The 24,584-nt window shown below is 36.9% G+C and overlaps 1 protein-coding gene across 13 annotated transcripts in view; it reads left to right on the forward strand.

Annotated features, from left to right (window-relative positions):
- The window catches only part of LOC136838640 (pyruvate kinase-like), a 96,961-nt gene that overhangs the window by 15,953 nt on the left and 56,424 nt on the right, over positions 1-24,584 (forward strand). For 7 of the 13 annotated variants that reach the window (XR_010853071.1, XR_010853066.1, XR_010853069.1 and 4 more), the window contains exons 2-8: positions 6,063-6,189; positions 6,442-6,665; positions 9,521-9,707; positions 14,424-14,633; positions 16,058-16,239; positions 16,983-17,228; positions 22,834-23,056. Coding sequence is in view for 6 of the 13 variants with exons in the window: in XM_067103986.1 (XP_066960087.1) it covers positions 6,063-6,189; positions 6,442-6,665; positions 9,521-9,707; positions 14,424-14,633; positions 16,058-16,239; positions 16,983-17,228; positions 22,834-23,056 (1,399 nt within the window). In the remaining 7 variants the exon portion in view is untranslated. Of the gene's footprint in view, positions 1-6,062; positions 6,190-6,441; positions 6,666-9,520; positions 9,708-14,423; positions 14,634-16,057; positions 16,240-16,982; positions 17,229-22,833; positions 23,061-24,584 lie in introns of all 13 variants that reach the window. The other 6 variants (XR_010853077.1, XR_010853078.1, XR_010853072.1 and 3 more) reach the window with 1 other exon arrangement.

A 24,584-nucleotide genomic window follows, 5' to 3' on the forward strand; every position in this document is an offset into this window, starting at 1 on the left:
AAAGATATCATCAGTAAAAGGCTCTTTATTTGTAGATGGTTTGGCTCTGTACTGCACAGGATATGATACAGCATCTACTAGCAGGTTCATGCAAAGAGCCATCAATAAAGTAAGCAAGTGGGCTAATGAGCAAGGGTTTTGATTTTCCAAATCTAAAACTGTCACTGTTCGGTTCTGCAGATGCCAAACTAAGGAAACTATTCCAGCCCTTACCTTAAATGGAATTAATTTACCTTACTCTACTAAAGTAAAACTTTTCGGAGTGGTCTTTGATGAAAGCTCACTTGGAATAATCATATTGACCAGTTAAAAGTGAAAGTGAAGAGATCATCTAAATATTTTTAAAAGTAGTATCTAATTTAATTGGGGTGCTGATAAGAAATAGTTGTTAAGGCCTTATAATGCAGTATGTTTTATCTAAGCTAGACTATGGCTGCCAAGTATACTCATCTGCTTCAAAGACTAAACTTAAGGAGTTGGACGTTAGGCATAATGTGGGGTTAAGGATCTGTACTGGAGCTTTTAGAACTTCACCCATTGAAAGTATTTATGTAGACTCCCATCAGCTACCACTGGACTTAAGGAGGCATGAGCTAGGCCTGAGACACACCATGCAGCTGAAAAGCTTGAAGGAGAATCCATCTTTTGAGATCTTAAAACAATGTGACTCAAGTCATTTTGGATCTAGATCTTCAATACCATTTCAAATCAGACAGGTGGGTGAACTGGAGGTTGAAAGCATAAAAATGCAGAAGATCCTACAAGTTAAACATCCTGCTATTCCTCCATGGTTTATTCCAGCAATAGATGTCTTCATTAAAGAAACAAAGAAGAAAGATCGTCCAGAAGAAGCCAGAAATAAGTTTTTGGAGCATGATGAGAGTCATATAAATGACTGGAAAATCTATACTTACGGATCAAAATCGGAAGATGGAGTTGGATGTGCCATGGTGTGTGAGGGGGAATCATAAAAAGGTATCAGACTCCTCATCCATATTCACAACTGAAGCAACAGCCATAGTTGATGCTTTAAATCTTGCAACTGATAAGAAATTTAAATCCACAGTAATATATAGTGACTCAAGGAGTGTTTTAGAAGCCCTAAAGAAGTTTAACCTTAATCATCCTTAATTCTAAAAGGCTCAGGGATGGCTTTTTATCTTCTGTTTGCCACAGATCAGTAAAGTTTTATTGATTCCTGGGCACACTGGTCTAGAAGGAATGAATCAATGGATAGTAAAGCAGGATACTGCAAGATGTGATTTCTTGACTAATAAGGTGCCACATTTGGATATGCATCCAGTTAAAAGATGATACATTCATACAAAATGGCAGCAGAGATTGACTTCTCCCATTTTATCCACAAATAGGAAGTACAGAAACATTAGAAAAAGTATTGATTTTAGGAGTTTGGGTTTTAATCGTAACAGAAGATTTGAGATCATCCTAACACGGCTTAGGATTGGCCATACCCGCTTCTCTCATAGCTATATTTTAGAGGGAGCCAGTGCCCCAATTTGTGCTCTTTGTGGTGGTCAGCTATCCGTTGAGCACATGATGGTGCACTGTCCTAAATTTAATCGCCTTAGGGCAAAGTACTTACTAACTGGGAAGACTATTTTAGAAATTTTAAATGATGTTGAGGTAAATAACCTTGTGAGTTATCTGAAAGAATCTGGTTATTATAGTGAGATATGATTTCAGTATATATAATAAAGATTTTAGTAATTTATTCTTATACTAAGTATATATATATTTTGAATATAAAAGTGTAATATATACGTAGTTTTTGTTGGTTCTATTTAATATCATTCTTCATTTTTTACGTTCATATTATGTTAACACTGAATTTTACTAGTATATCATCATTCACCTATTCATTATCAATCTTAACATTAATTTATATATTTCACCTTCATTATGGTGCTGAATAATCCTGATGGGTTCCAGTGCTTGGTCTTCAAGACCTAAATTTCATAATCAATCAATCAATCAGTCACTGGGAAACTACACATCATTCACCTATTCATTATTAATCATAACATTAATTTATATATTTCACCTTCATTACGATGCTGAATAATCCTGATGGGTTCCAGCGCTTGGTCTTCAAGACCTAAATTTCATAATCAATCAATCAGTCACTGGGAAACTACACAAAAAAACTCCATCACCTACCATAATATATACAATAACATAATTCATACTTTAACAAGGGGCAGCCTGAATCCCAGCACTTACTGACAACATGACCTCTGTCATGCTGTTAGGGAATTCATGAAGGTTTTGCACCATTGTCATGTGGATGTGAGAATTTATTAAATTTTGATTTTAAAGAACAATAAGGTCTTGTTGCCAGATTAGGATTTCATTTATACTTATAGATGGCACTGAAGACCCCAACTAAGCAGGGAACTATCCCTTCTTCAGAGGTTTTAGGCCCTCGATACTACCTCCTTTTATTATAACAAGCCTATTTCAAGGTCAGCCAATCCTCTCATATATAATAGGCTAAACCAGGAGAGCAACCTGAACCCTACATGCACTACAGTGTACAGTAAACCCCCCATATTCGCGGTCTCACTATTCATAGACTCGTGTTTCTGGATTTCTGTGTGGAACGTATATCCCATTATTCGTTGAAAATCCACCCATTTGCGGTATTTTTCACTGAGAAATATTCACTAATTACTGTATTTTCATATTGTTTTCATGACTAAATGCACATTTTGTGATAAAACTATTAAAATACTCAGGTATAAGCATTTTTAGAGGGTTTTTTATTTTGTGTTTAAACTGTGAAAATAGGCAGTTCTAAGTGTTTTTAGAGGGTTTTTAAGTATTCGTGGAATTTTGGTATTCGGTGGGGGGTGGCGCGTGCGGTACACATCCCCCGCGAATACAGGGAGTTACTGTAGGTGAGAGTTTCTCTATACTAAGCCATGAAGGTTTGGCACACACACTGCCTGGAGCCCAGTACAACCTCATTCAGGCATAATTTACTAAAAACAAACAACCAAAATTAATAGCATGTTTACTAATTAAGGTGCTAAATAACAAGTTTAATTTATGGAGAGCGAAAGGTTATCAGTAACTGATATCATAACAAAGTTAAGAAAACTTTTAATTTTACAAAGCAAAATATATTAGAATTTAAGGATAATTTCAGAGTTGTATTCCAGCGATGTCCACAGACTTACAAATGCAGAAAATTATAGAAAATAAAACTGGCACATCAAACTAAATATAAAACCCTGTTAGCCTTATAAACAAGAGAAAACAGTTTAACTTGCAATGCATTCAGAAGTCATAACAGGCAAAAACTAACTCAAACTATCATCTGGAAATATGATTAAAGGAGAAAGACACGTAATTTCTGTATAGTCAGTGTGGATTGATATTGCAATAAACCCCCTTTCAAATCCAATTTCACTAATAACATTAAGAAGCCAATAAAAAATTAATAAAAATCAAAGAGAAAACATGTATGATAACCCAAACTAGTAATTGGTAACATAACTCTTGCTCTTCTTACTAAGGACCTTTTGGGGGCGTCATGGGACAGAGTCAGCAAGGTTCCGCAAAACTTGGGGATTGAAGGAGGCCCAGCATTTGTGTAGTGCTGTCTCCAACTTTTTTGCAGATGTGTCCTGTGATCCCTTAACTGTTGCTGTATTATGGCCCAAAGATTTTCAATGGGTGACAGATCAGGAGAATTACCAGGCCAGTTAGGGATCAAGTCAATATGGCAGTCCTTAAACCAGTCCTTGATTACATGTTTTGGCAGTTTGAGCGGGAGCACTATCTTGCTGAAATATTGAAATTGAGCTCCTCTCAAATGAACTCTCCAAGTGCAGGTTCAAATGCGTGTAGTAGACCTCCTTTGTCGCTGTCCCACGGGGGTGGGGTGGTGATAACCAGATCCCTTGTGGCCATTAATTACCCAAAAGACCTCCCACAATTACAAGGTATCAGATGCTTGATTGAGGTGCTGAGGAGGTGGTTCTCTGTAAGGGGGTCGACCCCTGGTGCACGCCACATGCACTTCCCTTTTCATCACTCTCATAAAAGGGAGCTTCGTTGTACCAGAGCATTTCACGCCACTCATTAACCCCCAGTGTTATAGGTTTTAGCAAAAGCGCACCTACGAGCAGGAGAGCAAGGTTTTTTTCTTGGTGTGAACCTTCTGGTATCCCTCCATAGGGGAGGGTCTCCTGGATTCACCAAATAGAGATCTCCCATAGTAGCATGGGATTCTGTTCCTTAAGTTTCTAACTTTTGTTGTAAGGGTTGGATTACAAATCAACTGATGCTTTAGAACTCCCAAAGTGCTGAGGGAGACCTTCCTAGGCTTCCCACCCTCGTGGCGATGGTGGGTTATCTCAATGCCCCCATTTTCCTCAAACTTCTTGATAAGCTTGTAAATGGTCCAGAGTTTCACTCCAGTTTGACAAACAGTATTTTCAGTTTTTAACCCATCCTTATGACACAGGATCACCTTCACTTGGTTATCATACAATGTACACCTCTTAGACATAATTATTTACAAAAGAAAAATTCCCTGTACACTAAGCACTGTGGTACAGATGCAACGGCTGGATAGCACACAAACTCGTGAACTGCCCTCTAAATAAGCAAACAGGCAACTGAGGTAATAAGTTATATAAATTTGTCTTAGTCTGTTTTTTTTTTACCTGTCTTGTGGGGGTGATTCTGAGCCACATGAAATTAGATTTGAAAGGGAATTTATTGCAATATTAGTCCACGCTGACACTATATACTTGAAAAGATGGCCATAACATTTCCTTTCTGTCAAAACTGGTGAATAGCTGGCTTTTCAGATGAACCCTTCACTTAAAGATGTGATGACAGGTGTTCAGGCCATTTAGGGAAAACAAACATATAGCAGAGCAAAATTAACTGAAATTTTGGAAAATTACCAATAGCTAATGATGAAAGAGATTAATGCAAAGGTTTGCAGGGTGGGATGATTTAATGATTCAAAATGACTTCTGAGATTACAGAAAAATATTTATATGCAACAAAACTACGGGAGTGATTCATACTCTAGACAGAAATACCAGTTTTCACCATGAGAGGCATTCAGGGACCCGTATGCATACCCAAATGGAAAGGGAAACTTTTTTATTTCCAGGATATCTTTGGAGATGGCTGCTACTGCAGTTCATGCTTATATAAAGTAATGGGTTCATGCTGGAGCAACTTCTCTATGCTGTACCTTGAAAGATGCCCAATACATTGTATAATGATTGTCCAACACTTGAGGCTAAGTGCTTCTTCCAAGACACCCAGTAGATCCAGTGGTGGGTGTCAAGCAGGTAATGCTAAATGTTCCTTATGTAAATTTAATTCTCTTCATGAGGCAGTTGGATCTGTTCAAGACAAGAGGTTAGCGAATATACCTGATGGACTTTATCTTGATTGTAGAAAAGTTGGTTAATTTGCTCTATCTATAACAAGTCATCAGTGAGCTATAGATTCACTTTGATTTTTCTTCTTGTGATTAGCTAAGCCATTTACTTCAGAAATACTACAACATTGCTTTTGTCTTAGTAAGTCACATGGAAAATGTTGTAGAGACAACCATAGCTTTTGATAAGCAAGGATATCAGCCATAGTAACTTAGGCTTGGGCAGCCACGCTGTACAGGATACGTGTCAATCACACATTTTGCGAATCATGGAACTACATGTTTTTTTGATTACCTAAATGTAAGCTCAGAAATATTTAGAAATATCACTACATAGAGAATATTTCTAATTCAACAAGTACCTACGTATACCTTAATATAGCTCTTAACTGATAACAGCATTGCTGTTAATTCCTGGCATATACAGTACATGTACCTTAGTAATTCTGGCTTTTTGTCACTTTGAATGGTGCTTGAAGCTGAAGTGTTAATGTGAGAGATTGAAATTTATCTTGAATATTGCAAATTGCATGGTATCTTAATAGTGTTAGTGCCATATTGTTGTTTATTTAAGCCTTTAACTATTTATATGTGTAAACACTTATAACATATTTTATCATTTATCCCCCAGATGTCTAACGTAGCACCCATGCAGCTTGGGGCAGCCAATGCCTTCACACAAGTTGATCATATGGCTGCCTTGGATATAGATTCTAAGCCTTTTACCAAGCGACTCTCGGGTATTATTTGTACTATTGGTAGGTATTACTAACTACAATTACTGCATGATATTTTGTCTATACTGTAGTGCTGAGCCAAAAAAACTGTTTAGCTAATATTTTAATTTTTACTGCAAATTGTCAGAGAATTTTGTACAGTATCAAGAGATGAGGATTGAATTAGTAGCAGCATTATATCTTGCTGTGAATTATCACTGGATCAGTTTTGTAAATATTTTTTTTATATTTTTTCAGTTATGAGTTGACAAGATTGTTTTTAATTTAATACAGGACCAGTATCTCGATCAGTTGAAATGTTGGTACAAATGATGGAAGCAGGCATGAACATCGCACGAATGAACTTCTCTCATGGTACTCATGAATATCATTCAGAGACCATGATGAACGTTCGTAAAGCTGCCGAGATCTACTCCAATAAAATTGGCCATTCCTACCCTGTAGCAATTGCACTTGACACTAAGGGACCTGAAATTCGTACTGGACTGTTAGAGGGTGTAAGTTCATGCATGTACATAGATTACAAGCATCTGATTTTTACTTGAGCATACTCACTTGGTTAAAGGCAAACAAACCAACTTCTGAATGATTACTCAAGTTATTGGAATAACAAGCATTGATAATTAAGACCCTCTACCTGCTAGAGAAAGCCCCAATCTCAGTGTTCAAGGATGTTCATTCCATAACTGTATTCTGTAATTACTTATAATGCTTGATGGTCTTGAGGTCTGTAATTTTGGCATATCTTTTAACCATTGAGATCTTATTCTCCCCCTTCCTCAGAATGTAGTTTGCATCAATATTTTTTGTAATTGCAGATGCTGCATCTTGTTGCAGTTGTGCAATCTCTTCAATAATGTGAAATTAGGCAACTTTTAGGCTTAGCAGAAATGTGGAGTATATCAGCAATTTGTACTGTTAATTTTTTAAAAGGTTGAAATCTGTCAGTGCCTAGATTGATTTGGGTAGCTTATCTTTGCACTTCATGATTCAGTCTTGTTAGTAATAATGTACTTAATACTAAATTTTATGATACTTGGCATTACTTCAGTAGTAAGCTTTACTTACTTTTGTTCTGAAAAAGCATATCATCTTATGATAGCACAAAGATAAAAAATGCTTATAAGGTTTCCCATGTCTACAGAGATGATGGTACAGCTTCCCTGTATTCATTTAAAAAAAAACTCAGATCTTTGTTATACCATTACAATATTAGAGTGATGTTGCTCTGTAAAACTGCTGGGAGATCTGATGTTCTTTATCTTTTTAGACAGAAATATTTAAATCATTGGGTACTGTTTTCCAAACGATGCTGATTTTGATGTAGACCAGTGGTTCCAGCATGGTACCATTTCTGAAGTGTGGATTGATATCGGGAAGTGTGAGGCAAAAGGGTGGTTGGGGGCGACAGGGTGGTATTAAGAGCATTTAATTTTGGGCAATTAAAAGCAAAAAAAAAAAAAAAACAGACTTAAAATTACCGAACGTGGGGATCTACGACTTTAGTGAGTTCCAGCCTGATGTGGAGAAACCATATCCCTGCGCCAAGCATACCCATCCCATTAACAGTAATTGTAGTTCAAGTTTTTACAAATTAAGCATTGTTTGTGAAATACATCTTCAGCTTAATATTGTTGTTTTCTAATTTGAAGAAACCGCCCAGCCCCACCCCCCCCAAAAAAAATAATAATACTCACGTGTGTGTATCGGCGGGAGGGGGCGCTAGGAATCCATTTGGAAGCCAAGGGGGCGCCAGCCTGAAAAAGTTTGGGAAACTCTGATGTAGACCATTATTGGGAAATAGATTTGGTCTCACTCATGACTGGAGTGAGTTTGAAGTTATTGATTGTTGTGGTGTCCATTGCTTAGGAAATAAACTGGGATCTCAAAGAGTGATAAGGTGGACATGTAATAAGAAGTGAGAGGAGTAGTTAGGAAGAAAAAAAAAAGGTAAGACAAAAAATAGTAGGAATGTCCAGAAAATTGTGGAGAAAATTCATAGATGAAGACCTTGGCCAAATGGGAAATTAGGTGATTATTGCCCAAGACAAAAGAGAATTGTAAGACATCACTTCATAACCTCTTATCATGATGAGAGGCATTATTTTTCAAGAATTCTTGCACTGTATTGAAATGCTTCCATAACATCATACGCAGATAAAATGTTTGTATTAATGAGAAATGAATCTTTAAACTCACTAGAGTACAGCAATGTATATTTTGTATGTGCATTTTCATCACCTTATAGAAAAATTATTAAAAAAAAAAAAAAAAAGGGATGAAGTTCAAAAATTAATTTATTTATGAATTGTGTCTGGCCTTGTGAGGTTTTCTTTTTACTTTTGCCGTAGAAAATATTGTGCTCTTACTACATGGTGGTAATACATGGCTATGTGTTGAAGTCTCTCATTGGGTAAGATTGAAATGTTTTCTTGAGTTTTGTAGTGCTTTCTGTTTTAATTGTAACAATGATAGTAATTTGACATTCTTCAGTTGTCAGCAAGCTCAGATAGGTTTGCATTGGCAGCATAATTATAAAACTATTCAGGCCTCTGAAATAGTGTATACTGTAGTTAATTTTCAAAACCTTTGACATGTCAGGCTATATATTGAGGAAATGTAATCAACACATTCCTTTACTGAGGGTGTATATGAAATGAACAAGTACTAACAACAGGTAAATTATGCACTGTATAACTATTCAAAGGATGTAAATATAGTCAAAATGAAATTATGTACTAATTTTTGTTGAAAATATTCAAAATTAAGATATTCTAACTCGACTAGAATCAAAATAAGATGTCTAGGTAGTACCGTATGTGCAAAAATACTTGCTCAAATGTCATGGCCTACATAACAATCTAAGGTTTTGTCAGGGTTTATTGAGCATAATGATGACAATTCCATAGAAATCTCGGTTAACATAAAAAAGAATAAGAAATTGGAAAAGTAAGACTTTTGATATATTCTGTGTCAAAACCAAGGTGATTATAACAGAAAATGATGAGCATTAGAGACCTTCCACTAATTCAACTAATGTTGTGCTGTTCTGAATCTTGCCCTTAACCAATTGAGTCATGTTTAAGAGTAATGTCTTTATGCATAATCATGTTTAGTTCATAAGTTCATGCACATCAAGGGTGTGATGAATAGTCTGGAATTAATATTTTGTACTTTCAGTTTAGTTAGTATAGTTAATTTTGATTTTGCTTCTTACAAGACCATTTTTTGTTTTGGGTAACAATATGTTGCCAAACCTGTGATAAGTGTAATACTTTTTCAGATTGTGCTCTGGCTTGTTTATGAAAATGATCTAAATGGAGGGATTTTTAATCTGTTTCTTTCATTTTAGGGTGCTTCAGCTGAGGTGGAATTAAAGAAAGGAGATGAAATTAAACTTACAACCGACAAAGAATTCTACGAGAAGTGCACAGAGAAACTTCTGTATCTTGATTATGTGAACATTACCAAAGTTGTGAAACCTGGTAACAGGATTTTTGTTGATGATGGCCTTATTTCTCTTATTGCAAAGGATATTGGTAGGTACACCGCTACAGATTATTTTTTTAAGAGTTTTTTCTTTAAAAAGTGCTTTTCAAATTGTTATATACTCTCAGTAAGTGTTGAAGACTGCCCCAGCGTAGTAGTTCAACACTTTCTGTATGAACCATCAGTAAGGTATTTGTAATAGGTGAACAGTCAGTAACTGGTGACAGACTAGTCAGGAAAAAACAAGGCAAAGAAAAGCTTCCACTTTGTAACCTGCCCAGAGTAAGGGTCTTTGGCTACTGACCTCTAATCTTGTTACAGTATTACACTTTTGTATTTCATTGGTATTGCTAAAAGGTTTTTCCTGCAAGAAAACCGTTGTTGGCGCTCTCAATCATGGCATTCACTTTCTTATGAAAGTGGTCTTATTTTGTCAGAAGTGAAGTAGCCATTAGAATGTCTGGAGGACTTTAGTGTGTTTGTTTTACCACACCAGAAAATTCACATGGCAGATGCAGTGCTTAACATAAAAAGCAGCAGAAGAGTATCCACAACTTCCTTGGCAGGTGGGTGCTGCTTTTCTGCAGCTCTTCACTTTTGCATTGTGTCATGAAGATACCAATGGGATATTTTGCTACTTGTTATGCAGCAATCCTGGTATCCAATGTATGATCCTGTAAGGAGTTTTATCAAGATTTGCCAACTCTGCTAATGGACAAGCATCAGCAGATTACCATTGAGCCAAGTAGTGGGACTTAACTGCAGTGATTATATAAATGTAGGTAATCCTGTGGAAATTAAATGACGGAAGATTCTTCCATCTTCACAATGGTTAAAAGCTGTTGTGCCATTGAAAAACAGGACTTTAGAATTTCCAGTCATCTTCCTTATATTACACCTATATCCCCTTCTTTTCAGTAATCTATAAATATTAATTAGAACTAAAAATAAGGTTATGAGAGAATAATGGGTTCCTTGAAGTGTATGACTACTGACATTCAAGTTTTATTATACTGTAGTATTGTGTTTGTTTACTTGATTGTTCTATTTTAGTTTCAAGTTGTTCTGTTTCAGTTTAAAGTTAATGCTTGGTTATTGTATAGTTAGATACCATGATATTAATGATGCAGCTGTACATGGTTCAGGAATCATCGGAAAAAGTAAAACAGTTGATTAATGTTGATGCACCAATTTGGTCAAAAGGAATAGTGAGTAATACTTAATGCAATGTTGTCTAGTTGCTTGGTTGTGTCACTTTCTCTCACTTACAATGTGCCAAGTTTCACATTAATATAGTTATTGTGTGAAATGTTCATCAGATCATGCTAATTCAGCTGTCTCTTCCTTTGTTCCTTAATTCCTTAAATGCGCTGCCATTTTTAGCACATGAAATTGTGGACACTTTGAGTGTCATTCAGAAAGTTCTTGGCTTGACCTAGTAAGTGCCACAAGAGAAATGGAAGCCTGGTATCAGTTTGCAGTGTAGTCTCCCCTAACTTAACTGCATTTGATCAACTGATGTCAGGCATTGCTTTCCCCTTCTGGAAGGTGGTTACTTCCTGGGACTCCAAATACCCATCCAAAGATGGGGCCAGAGTAAGTGAGTAAGGGCACGAGGTAGTTATTCAAGGCCACTTTAACCATTGCCTTTCGTGCAGTATGGACAGGAGTCTTTTCTTGGAGCCAGACTGTGACTTGCAGCTTTCATCTGCATTTCATCTTTGTCTTTTAGCCATCATTGCCTCCAACACTGTATAATGCAAAGGGCTTTGGTGTAATTCTGCCAATCATTTCTCTCAGCTTTCACTTCCACAAATCTCCATTCATATCCAGCAACATACCTCATAGTTCTCAAGTAGGCCTAGGCCATCCAACTCTTTTGGTGCCAAGAGAACCCCAGCTTCCATTATCTTACATTATTCTTCCCAGTGTGGTGTGGAGGACCTGTCCAAGGCATCTCCATCTTCCTTTTATCATTATTTTATCTACATATGGAACCTTTTCAGTTACCCTTGTGGTATCATTTCTCACTCCCTACTGTTATCTAACTCATAATATTCTTCTTAAAGCTTAGATTTTAGATCAAAGAAAATCTTTAGTTTGTTTTACCATGAATCTTATCCATACAGCAATACAAATCTTTCTAGAATAAGATATAATTTTACTTTTGTATCCAGTATCAGTCTATTTGATTTCCATATCTTATCCATCCTTCCCACTGTTTGGTTTCCCATTTTTTGTCATTCACTAAATTCTGTTTAAAGAATTTGGTAAATTTAGTGTATTGGATATCATGAATGCTTTCTCCAGTTAGTGTTATTTCATTCTTTTGTATATCCTCTTCTTATTTATTTTTTCTTAGATGTATGTTGATTCTCCATCTCAGTAAATATGATGGCATCTGTAAAGAAAGATTTGTAAATCAATTGGTGTTTTTCTGACTAAAAATGCACGGTCTGCATATTTTATCGTTATTGGTGTCTGAACCTCTTTCATCTCCAGCTGCTTTTTTCATTTAAAATCTATGAGAACAGTAAACGACATTGGTGACCAATCTTTTGCAAATTTACTTGGCCAGACTCTATGAACATAACACTGCATTTGCTTTGTTAATGGATAGTTTTAGTTTTACAGATTTAATGGGAATACCATGGTGACATAAGTTCATATTGTTGGCTTTCTCATAATAAACATAAGTCATCTAAAGGGGATTTAAATTCCATACACTGCTGTGCAATGTCTCAATACAAATATTTGATTTTTGCATCCCATGCCTTTTCTAAAACCAGCTCGTTCATCTCAAATTTTTTTTGTCCATATCTTCATTTTATTGGCCGATCATATTAGATACTGTAATCTGTTTTCCTCACAAAAGAAATAATGTCAGTGCCTCCACAGTTACCATATAGTCAGGTCATCTTTCTGATGTGGCTATTGTTGTTCCTAATTCACAGTCATCAAACTTTCCACATTCTATATTCTGCTACACAGATGACTTAATATATAAGGTGCAATTTTATTTTTGGCCAAAATCTCATCTGTTCCCTGAATTTCTCATAGCCTGATGCATGTACAGTACTCTTTTTTTTTTCCAAAACAGAGGCCATTATATTTCCTTAGTTTGCTTTGAAACTTGGATTCAAGTTCAAACTGGTGAACCCATCTCATCCTGAGTTCATAATCTGTATGGAAAGTCTGGATCAGCCTGGAAATGAGATTGATGTGTCCTGGAAGTTTCCACTGTAGTCAGCTTCTGTTCATGTATCAATATTTGTGGTACCCAAGATGTCTGCCAAAATAGTATGCACAGAGCCAGCACCAACTTGGTCAATCATTCATCAGTGAATTTAGCAGGTCTTTTCTTGATGGTGGTACAGAAAGAGGACTCCATACAACTGTGTTGACCATGCAAAACACACACACACATACACACAGAGTAATGTTTCTGCTTCATGTAGTCCTGAAGCAACAGTAGGTAGAGCAGAGGATGTCACTGCTTTTTGTTTTTAATTCCAGCTCTAACTTACTTTGGTATTGTAAGGAGATGGCATGATTTGTCTTTAAAGAGTGCTAGAAGCACTGGAATACTGTAGAAGAATGAGATACAGGCACTCCCTGGTTATTGGCGATCTGGTTTTATGGGGCTTGTCTAGTAACGAAAATCGGTAATTTTCGGTGTAAAAAATCGCCGATTTCCTCTTATTGGCTCCGATAATTGGGTATTGGTGCCTATACACACCTAACAGAGGTGCTGATAACCGAAAATTTGTGCTTTTTGGCGCCAATAAAACCCAAAATTCGCTGAAAAAGCGCGAAAATTGCCGATTTTTGGTTGGCGGCAATATTCAGTTATTACACCCTCAGAACGGAACCCCCGCCAATAACCGGGGACTGCCTGTATTGTAGACATGATGCCAGGTGGCCCCACTTGACTCATTACTAAGGACAGATGTCACTAGTCCCTTGCATACACAATTTTATTGATTTTACTGGATTCCAGCTGGTGCTAGAAGATTTATCCTAATTTTAAGACCTCAGGTTTGTTAGTTATGAAAAATACAAGTTAATTTAATAAATTTGTCATTTTTCCCCATGGCTAGGGAAATTAATCTGGAAAGCATATTATGTGGATTAAGATCAGAATATGCTGTAAGGGTAGTGAACTCAAGGTAGGGCTTTTGTCATCATCATGATTTCAGAGGAATTTATTGGCGTATAAATATGAATGGGTTTGTCTTATGGACATGTAAAAAGTTTTTGCAGAGAAGATAAGCTTTTTAATTTGACTATTATTGTGTTCAAAACCCTTGATTGACAATATTGAGAATTGCTCCAGAATTGATTGGCATAATTCTTAAGGTGGAGGGTTTTCCCTCTTGGTAGTGAGGATTTACTTGCAAGAGTAGCTCGAGATTATTTTGAATGAGATAGAACCTCAACACAGCCCAGAACCTCAACACAGCCCTCTGTTAATTCCCATTTTCAGGGCATTAAGCTTAAGCAAAATAAGGTTTTTAAGTAATATCTTGTTCTTTGTATTGAGCATTTCATGGGACACATTTTAAATTTTATGGCTAAATGGCTTCTGTCTTGTTTGGTTTTACAGTTTCATCTTAAAGAATTGCATTGTTGTATGGTAAAGTCTTTCCTTTAACATATAAGGATGATTGAGTTAACATAGTGAATTAACACAGGCTGTGGTTATAAATTATGTTTCGTAACTGCAGTACAGTAATAATGAATTAAACTGTGATATTTTCTTTCAGGTGATGATTACATTGTTTGTGATGTTGAAAATGGTGGTATGTTGGGTAGCAAGAAGGGTGTTAACCTCCCTGGTGTTCCAGTAGATCTTCCTGCAGTTTCAGAGAAAGATCGTGGAGATCTTTTGCTTGGAGTGAAGATGCGTGTTGACATGGTATTTGCATCCTTCATTCGTGATGCTGCTGGAGTTAGAGAAATCAGGGATGTTCTTGGTGAGTACAGAAAGAAGCAAGGTTGGGAAAATATTTGTCCTGCAAGTATGCTTTCTGTTAAAAGTTGTTAAATTTACTGGGGAAGTTTTTTAATACATTTTCAGATTAAATGAATATTGAGACAGTTTTATGAGCTTTAGATGGACTTCAGGTTGAATCGTGGGGAAGTGTCATGTATACCACAAGTTCATTAGTTATACTATGGGTGTTTGTGAATGCTATTTTTCTTGTACTGTATATGAATTACAGTATATTGTAATGTGCATAATAAAATTTTTCCAGTGATTGCGTCAGAGTGTAGGTGGTATCTTAATCATTTTTGCAGTTTCCTTCAGTCTCCAGCTGTGGTACCTTGTGCCTTTTACTTTTCATGACCCCTGACCCAGCTCTCAAGCTTTAACTTTACCTTGTTTCATTTTTACCTTTATTTAAGAGTAAATCCTTTGGGCATCATCATATTTTCTCTGTAGGGGGATAGTGCTGTCATTACCCTTCACATGGTTCACTGTAGGCATTAGTTAAAAAGGTAGTTTGCAACATCCCTTCAGCTCTTAACTGAGGCAGCAACCACTTTTTAACCTTTTACTTTACCTCCTTTTCTGCTTCATTTCTTCCATCTTGCTGTCTAAACACTTGAACTCCCTCTTTCACTCATTTAAGTGCTGAGTGGCTGAAAGTACCTGTTTATTAATCTATCTAGTAGTGATAAAGGAAAATATAAACTAATTTATCCCAGCCTGGTTTGATAGGTTTTACTGGGAAGATATGGATAATTTCCACCAAAGTCAGCCAGTGCTGCATGTTTTCAGTTTTAGATTTTGTCACATCTGGAATTGAATTAACTAAAACTTTACTGTGGAAATCATTTATTGTTCCTGCAAATTATAAATGCCCTTATCGTAATGAGGGTTACTTCAGTAATATGCATTGAGATTTCAGTTAGGATTTTTCTTTAAATACTCACCCCTACAAAATAACATCCCAGGCAATGTAATTCTGGAACATTAGAAACAAGGAAAAAAGCCTGAATAACACCAAGTTTGGCTTGTAAAATCTTGCAGTGCAAAGTTAGTTTAACTTTGTGTCCATTAAGTATTATGTAAGAAAATAATTTTAACCTGACCACCAAGTCACTTTCCAGAAGGGTTTGCCAAAGGTGGAAATTGGAGTGTTTAACAATCTGAGTGGCTATGTGGGGAATAGAAGAAAGGAAAAGGCAGGACCAAAAGCAGTACCAACTGCAAGGATGCTGCAAGGAATCTTGCACTAAATTTCCAGTTGATTAGTTACTGTCATTCATTATTTTGAACTCTGTTGCCATATAATTATAAAGGGAGTGGTTGGAGGATACAGAAAAAGAATTTATTAATAAAATAGTCCTCAAGAGTAATTTTAGTGAAATAAGTTTTTAATGTATACTGCAGGTGAACTGGGCAAGAACATCAAGATCATTAGCAAGATTGAAAATCACCAGGGCTGCAAGAACATTGATTCTATCATTGAGGAAGGAGATGGTATCATGATTGCTCGTGGTGATTTGGGAATTGAAATTCCTGCTGAAAAAGTTTTTATTGCCCAGAAGCAGATGCTTGCAAAATGTAATAAGGTTAGTGAAAAATTAAGTTTATTTACTTAAGTAATCAAATTAATTGTAGATTCCTATTTCAATTCTTTTTTTATGATTCCTATTTCAGTCCCTTTTTTCTGTTTTTCTGTTTTTAAGTTAACCCTTGTTTGAAGATAGTGATTAATTTTTAAGTCATTTGTATTGAATAATTTAGCCATTTGATATTTAAGCAGCCGTTGTGAATTAGGATACTCCCAATCAGCATCTTAAGTACTGCATGGTGTTAAGAAACCATAAATGAGTATAATTAGGTATTTTGCACTTAGAAGTTGAATATTTGCCAAGAGGTTAGTAAGTTGAATATTTGCCAAGAGGGTAGAAGGAGAGCTTTAAACTTGATCACTTATGATCCTTCTGAAGATTCTTGATGACAGTATTTAAGTTTAATATCTGTTAAGAGGGTAGAAAGAGAGCTTTAATCTTGATCACTTAAGATCCTTTTGAAGATTCTTGATGACAGTATTCAAGGTTACTTTCCATCATCACCACTACAGTACCAGAATTTTATCCATATGTAAACTGTAGATGTAGCAGTTACAAAAGCTTCCCGTAAGAAATGTTTCATTATTTGATTTTTTGATGTATAAATCTTAAAATCATCATAATATTAAGGTAAAATTGTGAATATTTTATACTACAATATCGTTGGGCGTAAATTTTGTATCAAACCTTAAATTTTGGAATATACTAATGCATATATTAATATTTTAATTACTCTTTAGGTTGGGAAGCCAGTCATTTGTGCTACTCAGATGTTGGAGTCTATGGTAAAGAAACCCAGACCAACCCGTGCTGAGGTTTCAGATGTCGGTAATGCTATTCTTGATGGAGCTGACTGTGTTATGCTGTCTGGAGAAACTGCCAAGGGCGACTATCCTCTCGTATGTGTGCGAACAATGGCAAATATTGCACGAGAAGCAGAGTCTGCTTTGTGGCATAAACAGCTGTTTACAGAGCTCTCGCAGACTGTAAGTGTACAGTTTTTTTTTTTTTAAAGTACTGATTATTATTTGATGATACCCTATAAAATTATATTCTCTCTGTTTGCTGTTGTGCACCTCTTGAAGTAAACATGCACTTAAGTCAGTGTCTGAATTTGGATGATTATATAATATCTCTTTCATGGCTAGGCTTACATACATAGACAGCTGAACATTACAGTTACTGTTACTGTACTAACAGTAGTTGATGTCTGTTAATGGTAAAAATGTTGGATACCCTAGGAATCTTTTAAAAGCTATGGAATGTTATTCTTGATACAGTTCTCTCCAAAATTGTGTACAGTACTGTAAATATGGGGAGAAGCACAAAAGTGAATAAAATTCTAAGTACAGTAATGATAATTAAAGTTGATTTTTGAAATGACTCTTGCCTCTCCATTTTATAGCTTTAACTTCTGTGCCAGCGGTAGTTCGACAGATTGAAAAAACAAAAAGAGAACACTGTGTTTTCTGTGAATATCCATCTTCTATCCACCTACTTCCCCCACCCCCACACCAGGGGACCAATAGGTACTAACACTCGTAGCCAGTCAGTCTACTTCTGTCGCTGGTTTGGGTTAGGCCCTTACCTACAACAGTATCTTTACCTTGCTGAGGAACTTGGCCCCTTGGAGGTCCAGTACTGTCTGTAAGGATTGTTGGAATTGCACTAAAAGGATTAAACCTGATGTAAAGGTTCTGTGTTTTAGTGATTTGGAAACCGAGGTTGCCGGAGTAGGAATGTAACACCCTTTTCATTAGATCTTTGTTGAAGACTTTCATGCTAATTTCTATCCTTAATGGAAGGTAAGCCACTGGACATGAGAGCAATGACTACAACTTTTAAATTTGGAAAGAACTTGTCCTTGGATAAGATATTGAAGTCACTCTGTGCCATGGTAATCTTGTATTTGCTTTGGTTTATCTTCATGGTACGGAGATTAAATTCGCACCTCCCTCCCACCTGTCACCAAGGAGGTACTTGTCCTACTCTGCTGGGGAAGCTCCTTCTCTGGGAGTTTCTGCCTACCCCCATTGGGGACTTCGCCAGCCATGTTGACTCAACATGGAGATCGGCTTTTAACTCCACTAAGATCACGTTCACACCTTCGGAACTAGACTGTCAGGGCAATAGCCAAGAAAATAGAAGACTGCAGTTTACTTCAAGTGAACTTCGCTGCAGATTGGTTGGGAGTACTCTCATGGTGGATAAGGCCTTCAGGGATGGCTCCCAGGAGTTGGCTGCCTTATTCTCCTTGGGAGTCCTTAAGAAAAGGGAACTGTGGTGCACCTTTACTACTAAAGGTGTCGCTCCCTCTCAGAGATCGGCTCTCCTTTTTGCACCTTTAGATTGGTCACCTTTATTCCCAAGAGCTACAGTGGAGCAGGTTGCATTGGACTCACAGAAGTAGTCGACTCAGGACCTTTTGAAGCAGTTAACAAGGCTTGCCAAGGAACCAACCTATGGCACTTCAGTCTCGTTCAGCATGAGAACTCTCTCCCTGTTCCAGCAACAGCCCTTTCGAGGTGGAAGAGCCAAGTTTCTGCCCCGCCCACGTTCGAATCTGTGGTCAGTCTGACCAACCAAGAAGTCATCCTCCAAACTGGCCTCTCGCAAGTGAGGTTCAGGTCCTCCATGTCCCCATAGGAGCCAGGCTTCTCCATTTCTGAGACAGTTGGGAAGCCAGGAACTCAGAACCCCAGGTATTAAAAGTCCTACAAGAGGGCTATGCCATCCGGTTCATGGAAAAACCTCCTTTGACGTCCTCGCCCATCAACTCAACAGCCTACTCGTGGAAGAAGTATTGTCCCTACTCAGGAAAAGAGTTCTGGAGGTGGTCAAAGACGTAAGCACAGGGTTTTTACAACCAACTGTTCATCATCCCCAAGGCGTTGGGAGGTTGGAGACCTGTCCTGGATGTCAGTGCATTGAACTTTTTGTGCAGACCACAAAGTTGAAAATGGAAAGTGGCAAGATGGTCACACTCCATTCGGACAACACGACCGCATTGGCCTACATCAGAAATCAGGGAGGGACTCGCTCCTTCTCTCTTTGAAGAGAGGACAACCGCACTAAGATAATAACTCGCTTCATCCAGGGCAAGTTAAATGTTCTTAAGGACGAGTTAAGTCGCTGCAGACAGGTCCTACTGACGGAATGGACACTGAATCCGTAGGTGTGCACCGACCTGTGAAAATGGTGGGGAAAGCCGCCGATAGACCTGTTTGCAATGTTGAGGAACCATCGCCTCCCCGTTTACTGTTCCCCAGCCCTGGACCCTCTGTTATGGGCAACAGATGCCATGCTCCATGACTGGTCTTACTTGGATTTCTGTGCCTTCCCACTGTTCAGCATAGCAAGAGAAGTCTAACAACTTCATGGCTCACACCAACACATCCATGACACTTGTAGCTCCATTTTGGCCACAGGAGGAGTGGTTCCCGGACCTTCTCAGTCTCCTAACAGACTTCCCCAGACTTCTATCTATCTCAGAAGAGAAGCCTTCTAAAGCGGCCTCACTTCCATTGCTTCCATCAAGGCTTATCTTATCTGCTCTGGCTCTGACAGGCTTCAGACTGTTAGGGAGCTTGTCAGAGCAAAGGGCTTTTCAAGAAAAGCTGCAGAAACAATCACCAAGTGCAGACATCAGCCTTCCGCTAATGTCTACCTGGCAAAGTGGACAGTCTATTGGGTCTGTTGCCAGAGACATGGTGTATCATCTTCTAAAACCTCTGTTGCACAGATCGCGGATTTTTTAATGTTTCTGAGGTCCTGTCTAGGCTTGGCCACCTCCACAATCAGAGGTTATAGGTCTATGCTAAACTCTGTTTAGAGATAGGGGTCTCAATTTGTTTGCTAATCAAGACATAAATGATCTAATCAAGTCCGTAGACACTTCCAAGCAAGAGAAGTCAAAGTCAGTTGCCCAAGCAAGAGAAGTCAAAGTCAGTCGCCCAAGCATAAGAAGTGAAAGTCAGTCACCTGGAATCTGATTGTCGTCCTCAAGTGGCTCTCTGGCCCTCCATTTGAGCCCCTTGACTCCTTATCGCTGAGAGATTTGACCAGAAAGACTCTCTTGTTTAGTTGCTTTGGCTATGGCAAAGAGGATCAGCAAATTACTTGCTTTCAGTAAGCTAGTGGGTTTTTTGTAGGGAGATGTAGTCTGCTCATTCACTCATGGTTTCCTGGCAAAGAGCAAAACCCTGTCCAACCTCTGGCCTCGTTCATTCACGATCAAGAGTTTGTTAGATATCCTTGGGCCAGCAGACCAGGAGAGAGCTCTTTGCCCAGTTATAGGACTTAAGTGCTACTTGGATAGGACCAAGGGATCAGAGGTCCTCAGAATCTATGGTGTTCAGTGAAGAACCCCTCATGACCATTGTCTAAGAATGCCTTGGCTTTCTTTTTAAGTGTTATTTCTGAGTCCCACTCAAAGATTCAAGAGGACAATCTTCCTGTTGTGAAAGTCAAAGCTCATGAGATTAGAGCAGTCACCACTTCATTGGTTTTTAAGAAGAACTTGTCACTCTCCATGATTCTCCAATCAACAAACTGGAAGTCAAAATCAGTGTTCCCCTCCCACTATTTGCCCGATGTGGAGTTTATAATATAATAAATGCAGTACGTTAGGTCCATTGGCCATGGCTGCCATGGTACTGGGGGAAGAAGGACAGAGGGTATCCCTTCCAATCCTCTGTCTCCTCACTTTGTTAAAGGATGTCGAGTTTTGTGAAGCCTTGTGGTTCTGTGTACCAGTCGTTGTTTTAATAGTTGGGTGATGGTTTTGTTTTTAATATTGTGGTGGAAAACACATTTCCTATTGTGGCCCATTGTACTACCCCAGGCTGGCGGTATTTATTTTCCGTGAAGACCTTATCATTCTTCTCGGAGTAATTACTTAACTGCAAGTGTTCCTCTGGGCCAAGTAGGGACGGCTCGTGTTTACTGTTACAACACTACTGGTTGAGATGAGTGCCAACCGTGAGGCAGTATCTTCCTGCTGCAGCTCTCACCAGGTAAGGTTATGTTGTAACAAGCAGTACACCAATGCTAGCTACTTTCTATTTTCAAATTCATCTCCTTACTGAGTGTTTGTGGGTAGAAATGTGTCCATGCATCCCACCTCATGTCAGTGTGATTTAGTTATAGTTATGTGATGTTAATATATAAAAATAACATTTTATGATAAAAACAGTTTTATATATACTTTACTATAATTATAGTAAATTATCAAAACCTCCCCACCTCTCCCTTCTCATGGGACATATAGGGGCACAAACAATTGAGTTCTTCTCTGTAATGTTGTACCTATTCTTCCCCAAAAGTGGGTGTGTTTAGTTAATTAAACTAAAACAATGGTGCATTCCTGTGAATTTCAAATTTTGAAATGCTGCGGTTAAGTGAAACTAATGGCTATGTAGTTACTTGATAAGTATATATAAAACTTTATTATATCATGAAAATGTCATTTTTGTACAAAATATTTTGTTACTAAGTAGCCTTCAAAAGGTTGTGTGATCTCCACTTTGCTCACCACCTTTTTCAAATGTGGGAATCAGCTACATAATGGAGAAGTAAGGTTTGTTTAAAAAATATAAATACACATATGCACCATACTTGATTCAAGATTCACTTTTTGAATACTTACCTCCCCATTATATAAATTGACCTCCCTACCTCCCCACATCCAAAGTTGACAGAAGTATACTGACCAGCTACAAGTGTTTGTACCTATTAGTCCCCTGGTGGGGGATGAGCGAAATGCAGTAGATGGATAGAAGATGCATATTCATAGAAAACTGAGTGTTCTTATTTTTTTTTCAATCTGTCGAACTACCGATGGCGCAGAAATAAAGCTATATAATGGAGAGGTATTTAAAAAAAAATGTTAAATTTATGTATATTTTGACATTTCTTGGATGGTGAGGTTGAAAAAGAATTCATTTTACTGAAAATGTTAAGGACTATGGCTATAGGTGGTTGTATAAGAGGCTTTTGTCTTCAGTGTTGCTTAAAAGGGTACACAGACTTAAACACTATATTAAAAGGTAACAAAAACTAAAGTGTTTAAATCATAAATCTTTGAAATATGTTCAATATAACTTGTAAATATTCTGTTACTATTTAATGTAAAATAGTATCATAACCTTCAAGCACTGTCACCTCTTGTTAAAAATAAATATGAATTTCGTTCAACAAAGAAAACAAATTGCCCACAATTCTTTCCCTCTCCGAGTCCAGTTAGCAGTCCCCATTTTACTCAATTTATATTTTCATCTTAATTGGTATATACCATTGATTTATTACATTTAACCCTTTAACTTTGGGGGTCCCGAAAGTCATCTGTGGCAAAGTGAGCACTGACTTATAGACATATCAATGTTTTTTTTATATGGCATACTGTGAAGTTAAATTTCATAATTTGCAGCTGGACACCAGTACTTTCTTGTAATGCTGAAAAATGTAAAACTAAAAGAAAAATTTATAATGGGGAATAGGATGATGTCATTTGAAGTCATTAGACTAGAAAAACTGTAAAAAAGCTATAAATGCATATGTAGCATAGTAGAGCTATTTTTTTTTTCTTTCTAGGTCCCCATGCCTATTGATTCCACTCATACCACCGCTATTGCATCAGTTGAAGCCTCTTTCAAGGCAATGGCATCTGCTATCATTGTTTTAACCACCACTGGCCGTTCAGCCCATCTCATTTCCAAATACAGACCACGTTGTCCCATTATTGCTGTCACACGTTTCCCAAATGTTGCCCGTCAGTGTCATCTCTACCGTGGTATTGTACCTATCCACTATACAGGTTAGTGTCTTTTCTTTATATTGTAAAAGGGGTTTTCATATCACAGTTTTCAAAATCAGATGGCTCTCTTTCAGTGCTTCAGTTAGTGTATTAAGTTATTTATTGGCTTTAACTTATATATTATGTAATACTGTATGGTAATTAAACATTTTTTGATTGAAAAGGATGTGGTGTCAGGTTGTATCTTGCAGTTATTCAGTAGAGGTAATTTTAACTATTAGTGGTATTAAGTAATATTAAACCTAGTTAATTTATTCTCAGGATTATGAGTTTCATTTTAATTTTTAAAAAGGCATATCATTGAGTTGAGCTTTATGAAAATTTGCATTGATAAAGAGGAGAGCTCAGTATCTAACTGGAAATTTATAAAGTATATTTTCACTTTTTCTTCCTTGTAATCCTTTTATTTTAATTTAGAGAAATAAATTTATTCCGTAGATTATCATAAATATTAATTTAGAGAAATAAATTTATTCTGTAGATTAGTGTCATAATTATTAAGTGGAGATTTGCATCCTAACTTTGGGGATGTTAGGTTCCTCTCTGCATTAGTTTGCTTCCTTTAGAGCATTGGAAAAGACAGCTCCCCAAGTAAGGTCTTACCCTCTGAAAGAAATCACAAAGTATTTAGGTGTGATGCTTGGCTCAGCTAAGCCTACAAATAAAAAAATAATACTAAGCTTAGCATTTTTTCTCATCTTTGAGATGGTAATTTGTAGTGTACATTATTGTACTATACATTCATGTACATAATCTATATCAACAAAACACTTACAAAAATAGTGCAAAAAATGCAACATTGTACTACACTAGGAAGTGGAAATTACGAAGTGAAGCCAAGCCACATTCTGATGTATGTATTTCACTCATCCAGTACAGTATTGTTAATTTTTTCACTTTAATTTAAAAACCACTTTCCATAGTTGTTTACAGTAAAATCTATAATAAATAATTTCTATGTTTGCAGTACTGTTTTTTGTACTGTTTGATAGTCATTTGCTTTTTGTTTGGCTTATGAAGATGAAAATTTATAGTGTTACAAAGTTGTCGAGTATTGCATTCAAATTAAAACTCCAACAAGAACGCTTCTGTTGCACCTTTATTCTTTATAACTTACAAACTTTATGCAGCAAAACATGTTATGCAACATCTAACTAGCTGTTTGAAACTTGAAACAAAGCCACTTTCTCTTGAGCACATTTCATTTATGCTACTGTATACCATTTGTTTTTCCACATTACCCTAACATTAAAGTCAGTGTACTATATACAGTAGTACTTTACACTACTTCGTGAGTAAACCCTATAGCAACAATTTATGTCTGTACTGTATATCTATATTACATTTTATACTGAACAGCTTTATTTTGCTTTTGTTTGGCATTGTTTAGAATGTATAAATGAAGAGTAAAAAGAAGTGTGAAAAAAATATGCACACTAAAGGTTCTGGAATTTTTTAGAATTTCAAACTACAAAGTCTACATTTTTGGACCTTTATTACAAACACATAATAAATGTAAGTGCATTAC

This window comes from Macrobrachium rosenbergii, chromosome 1, assembly GCF_040412425.1.
Source record: "Macrobrachium rosenbergii isolate ZJJX-2024 chromosome 1, ASM4041242v1, whole genome shotgun sequence".
NCBI classification, from domain to species: domain Eukaryota; kingdom Metazoa; phylum Arthropoda; class Malacostraca; order Decapoda; family Palaemonidae; genus Macrobrachium; species Macrobrachium rosenbergii.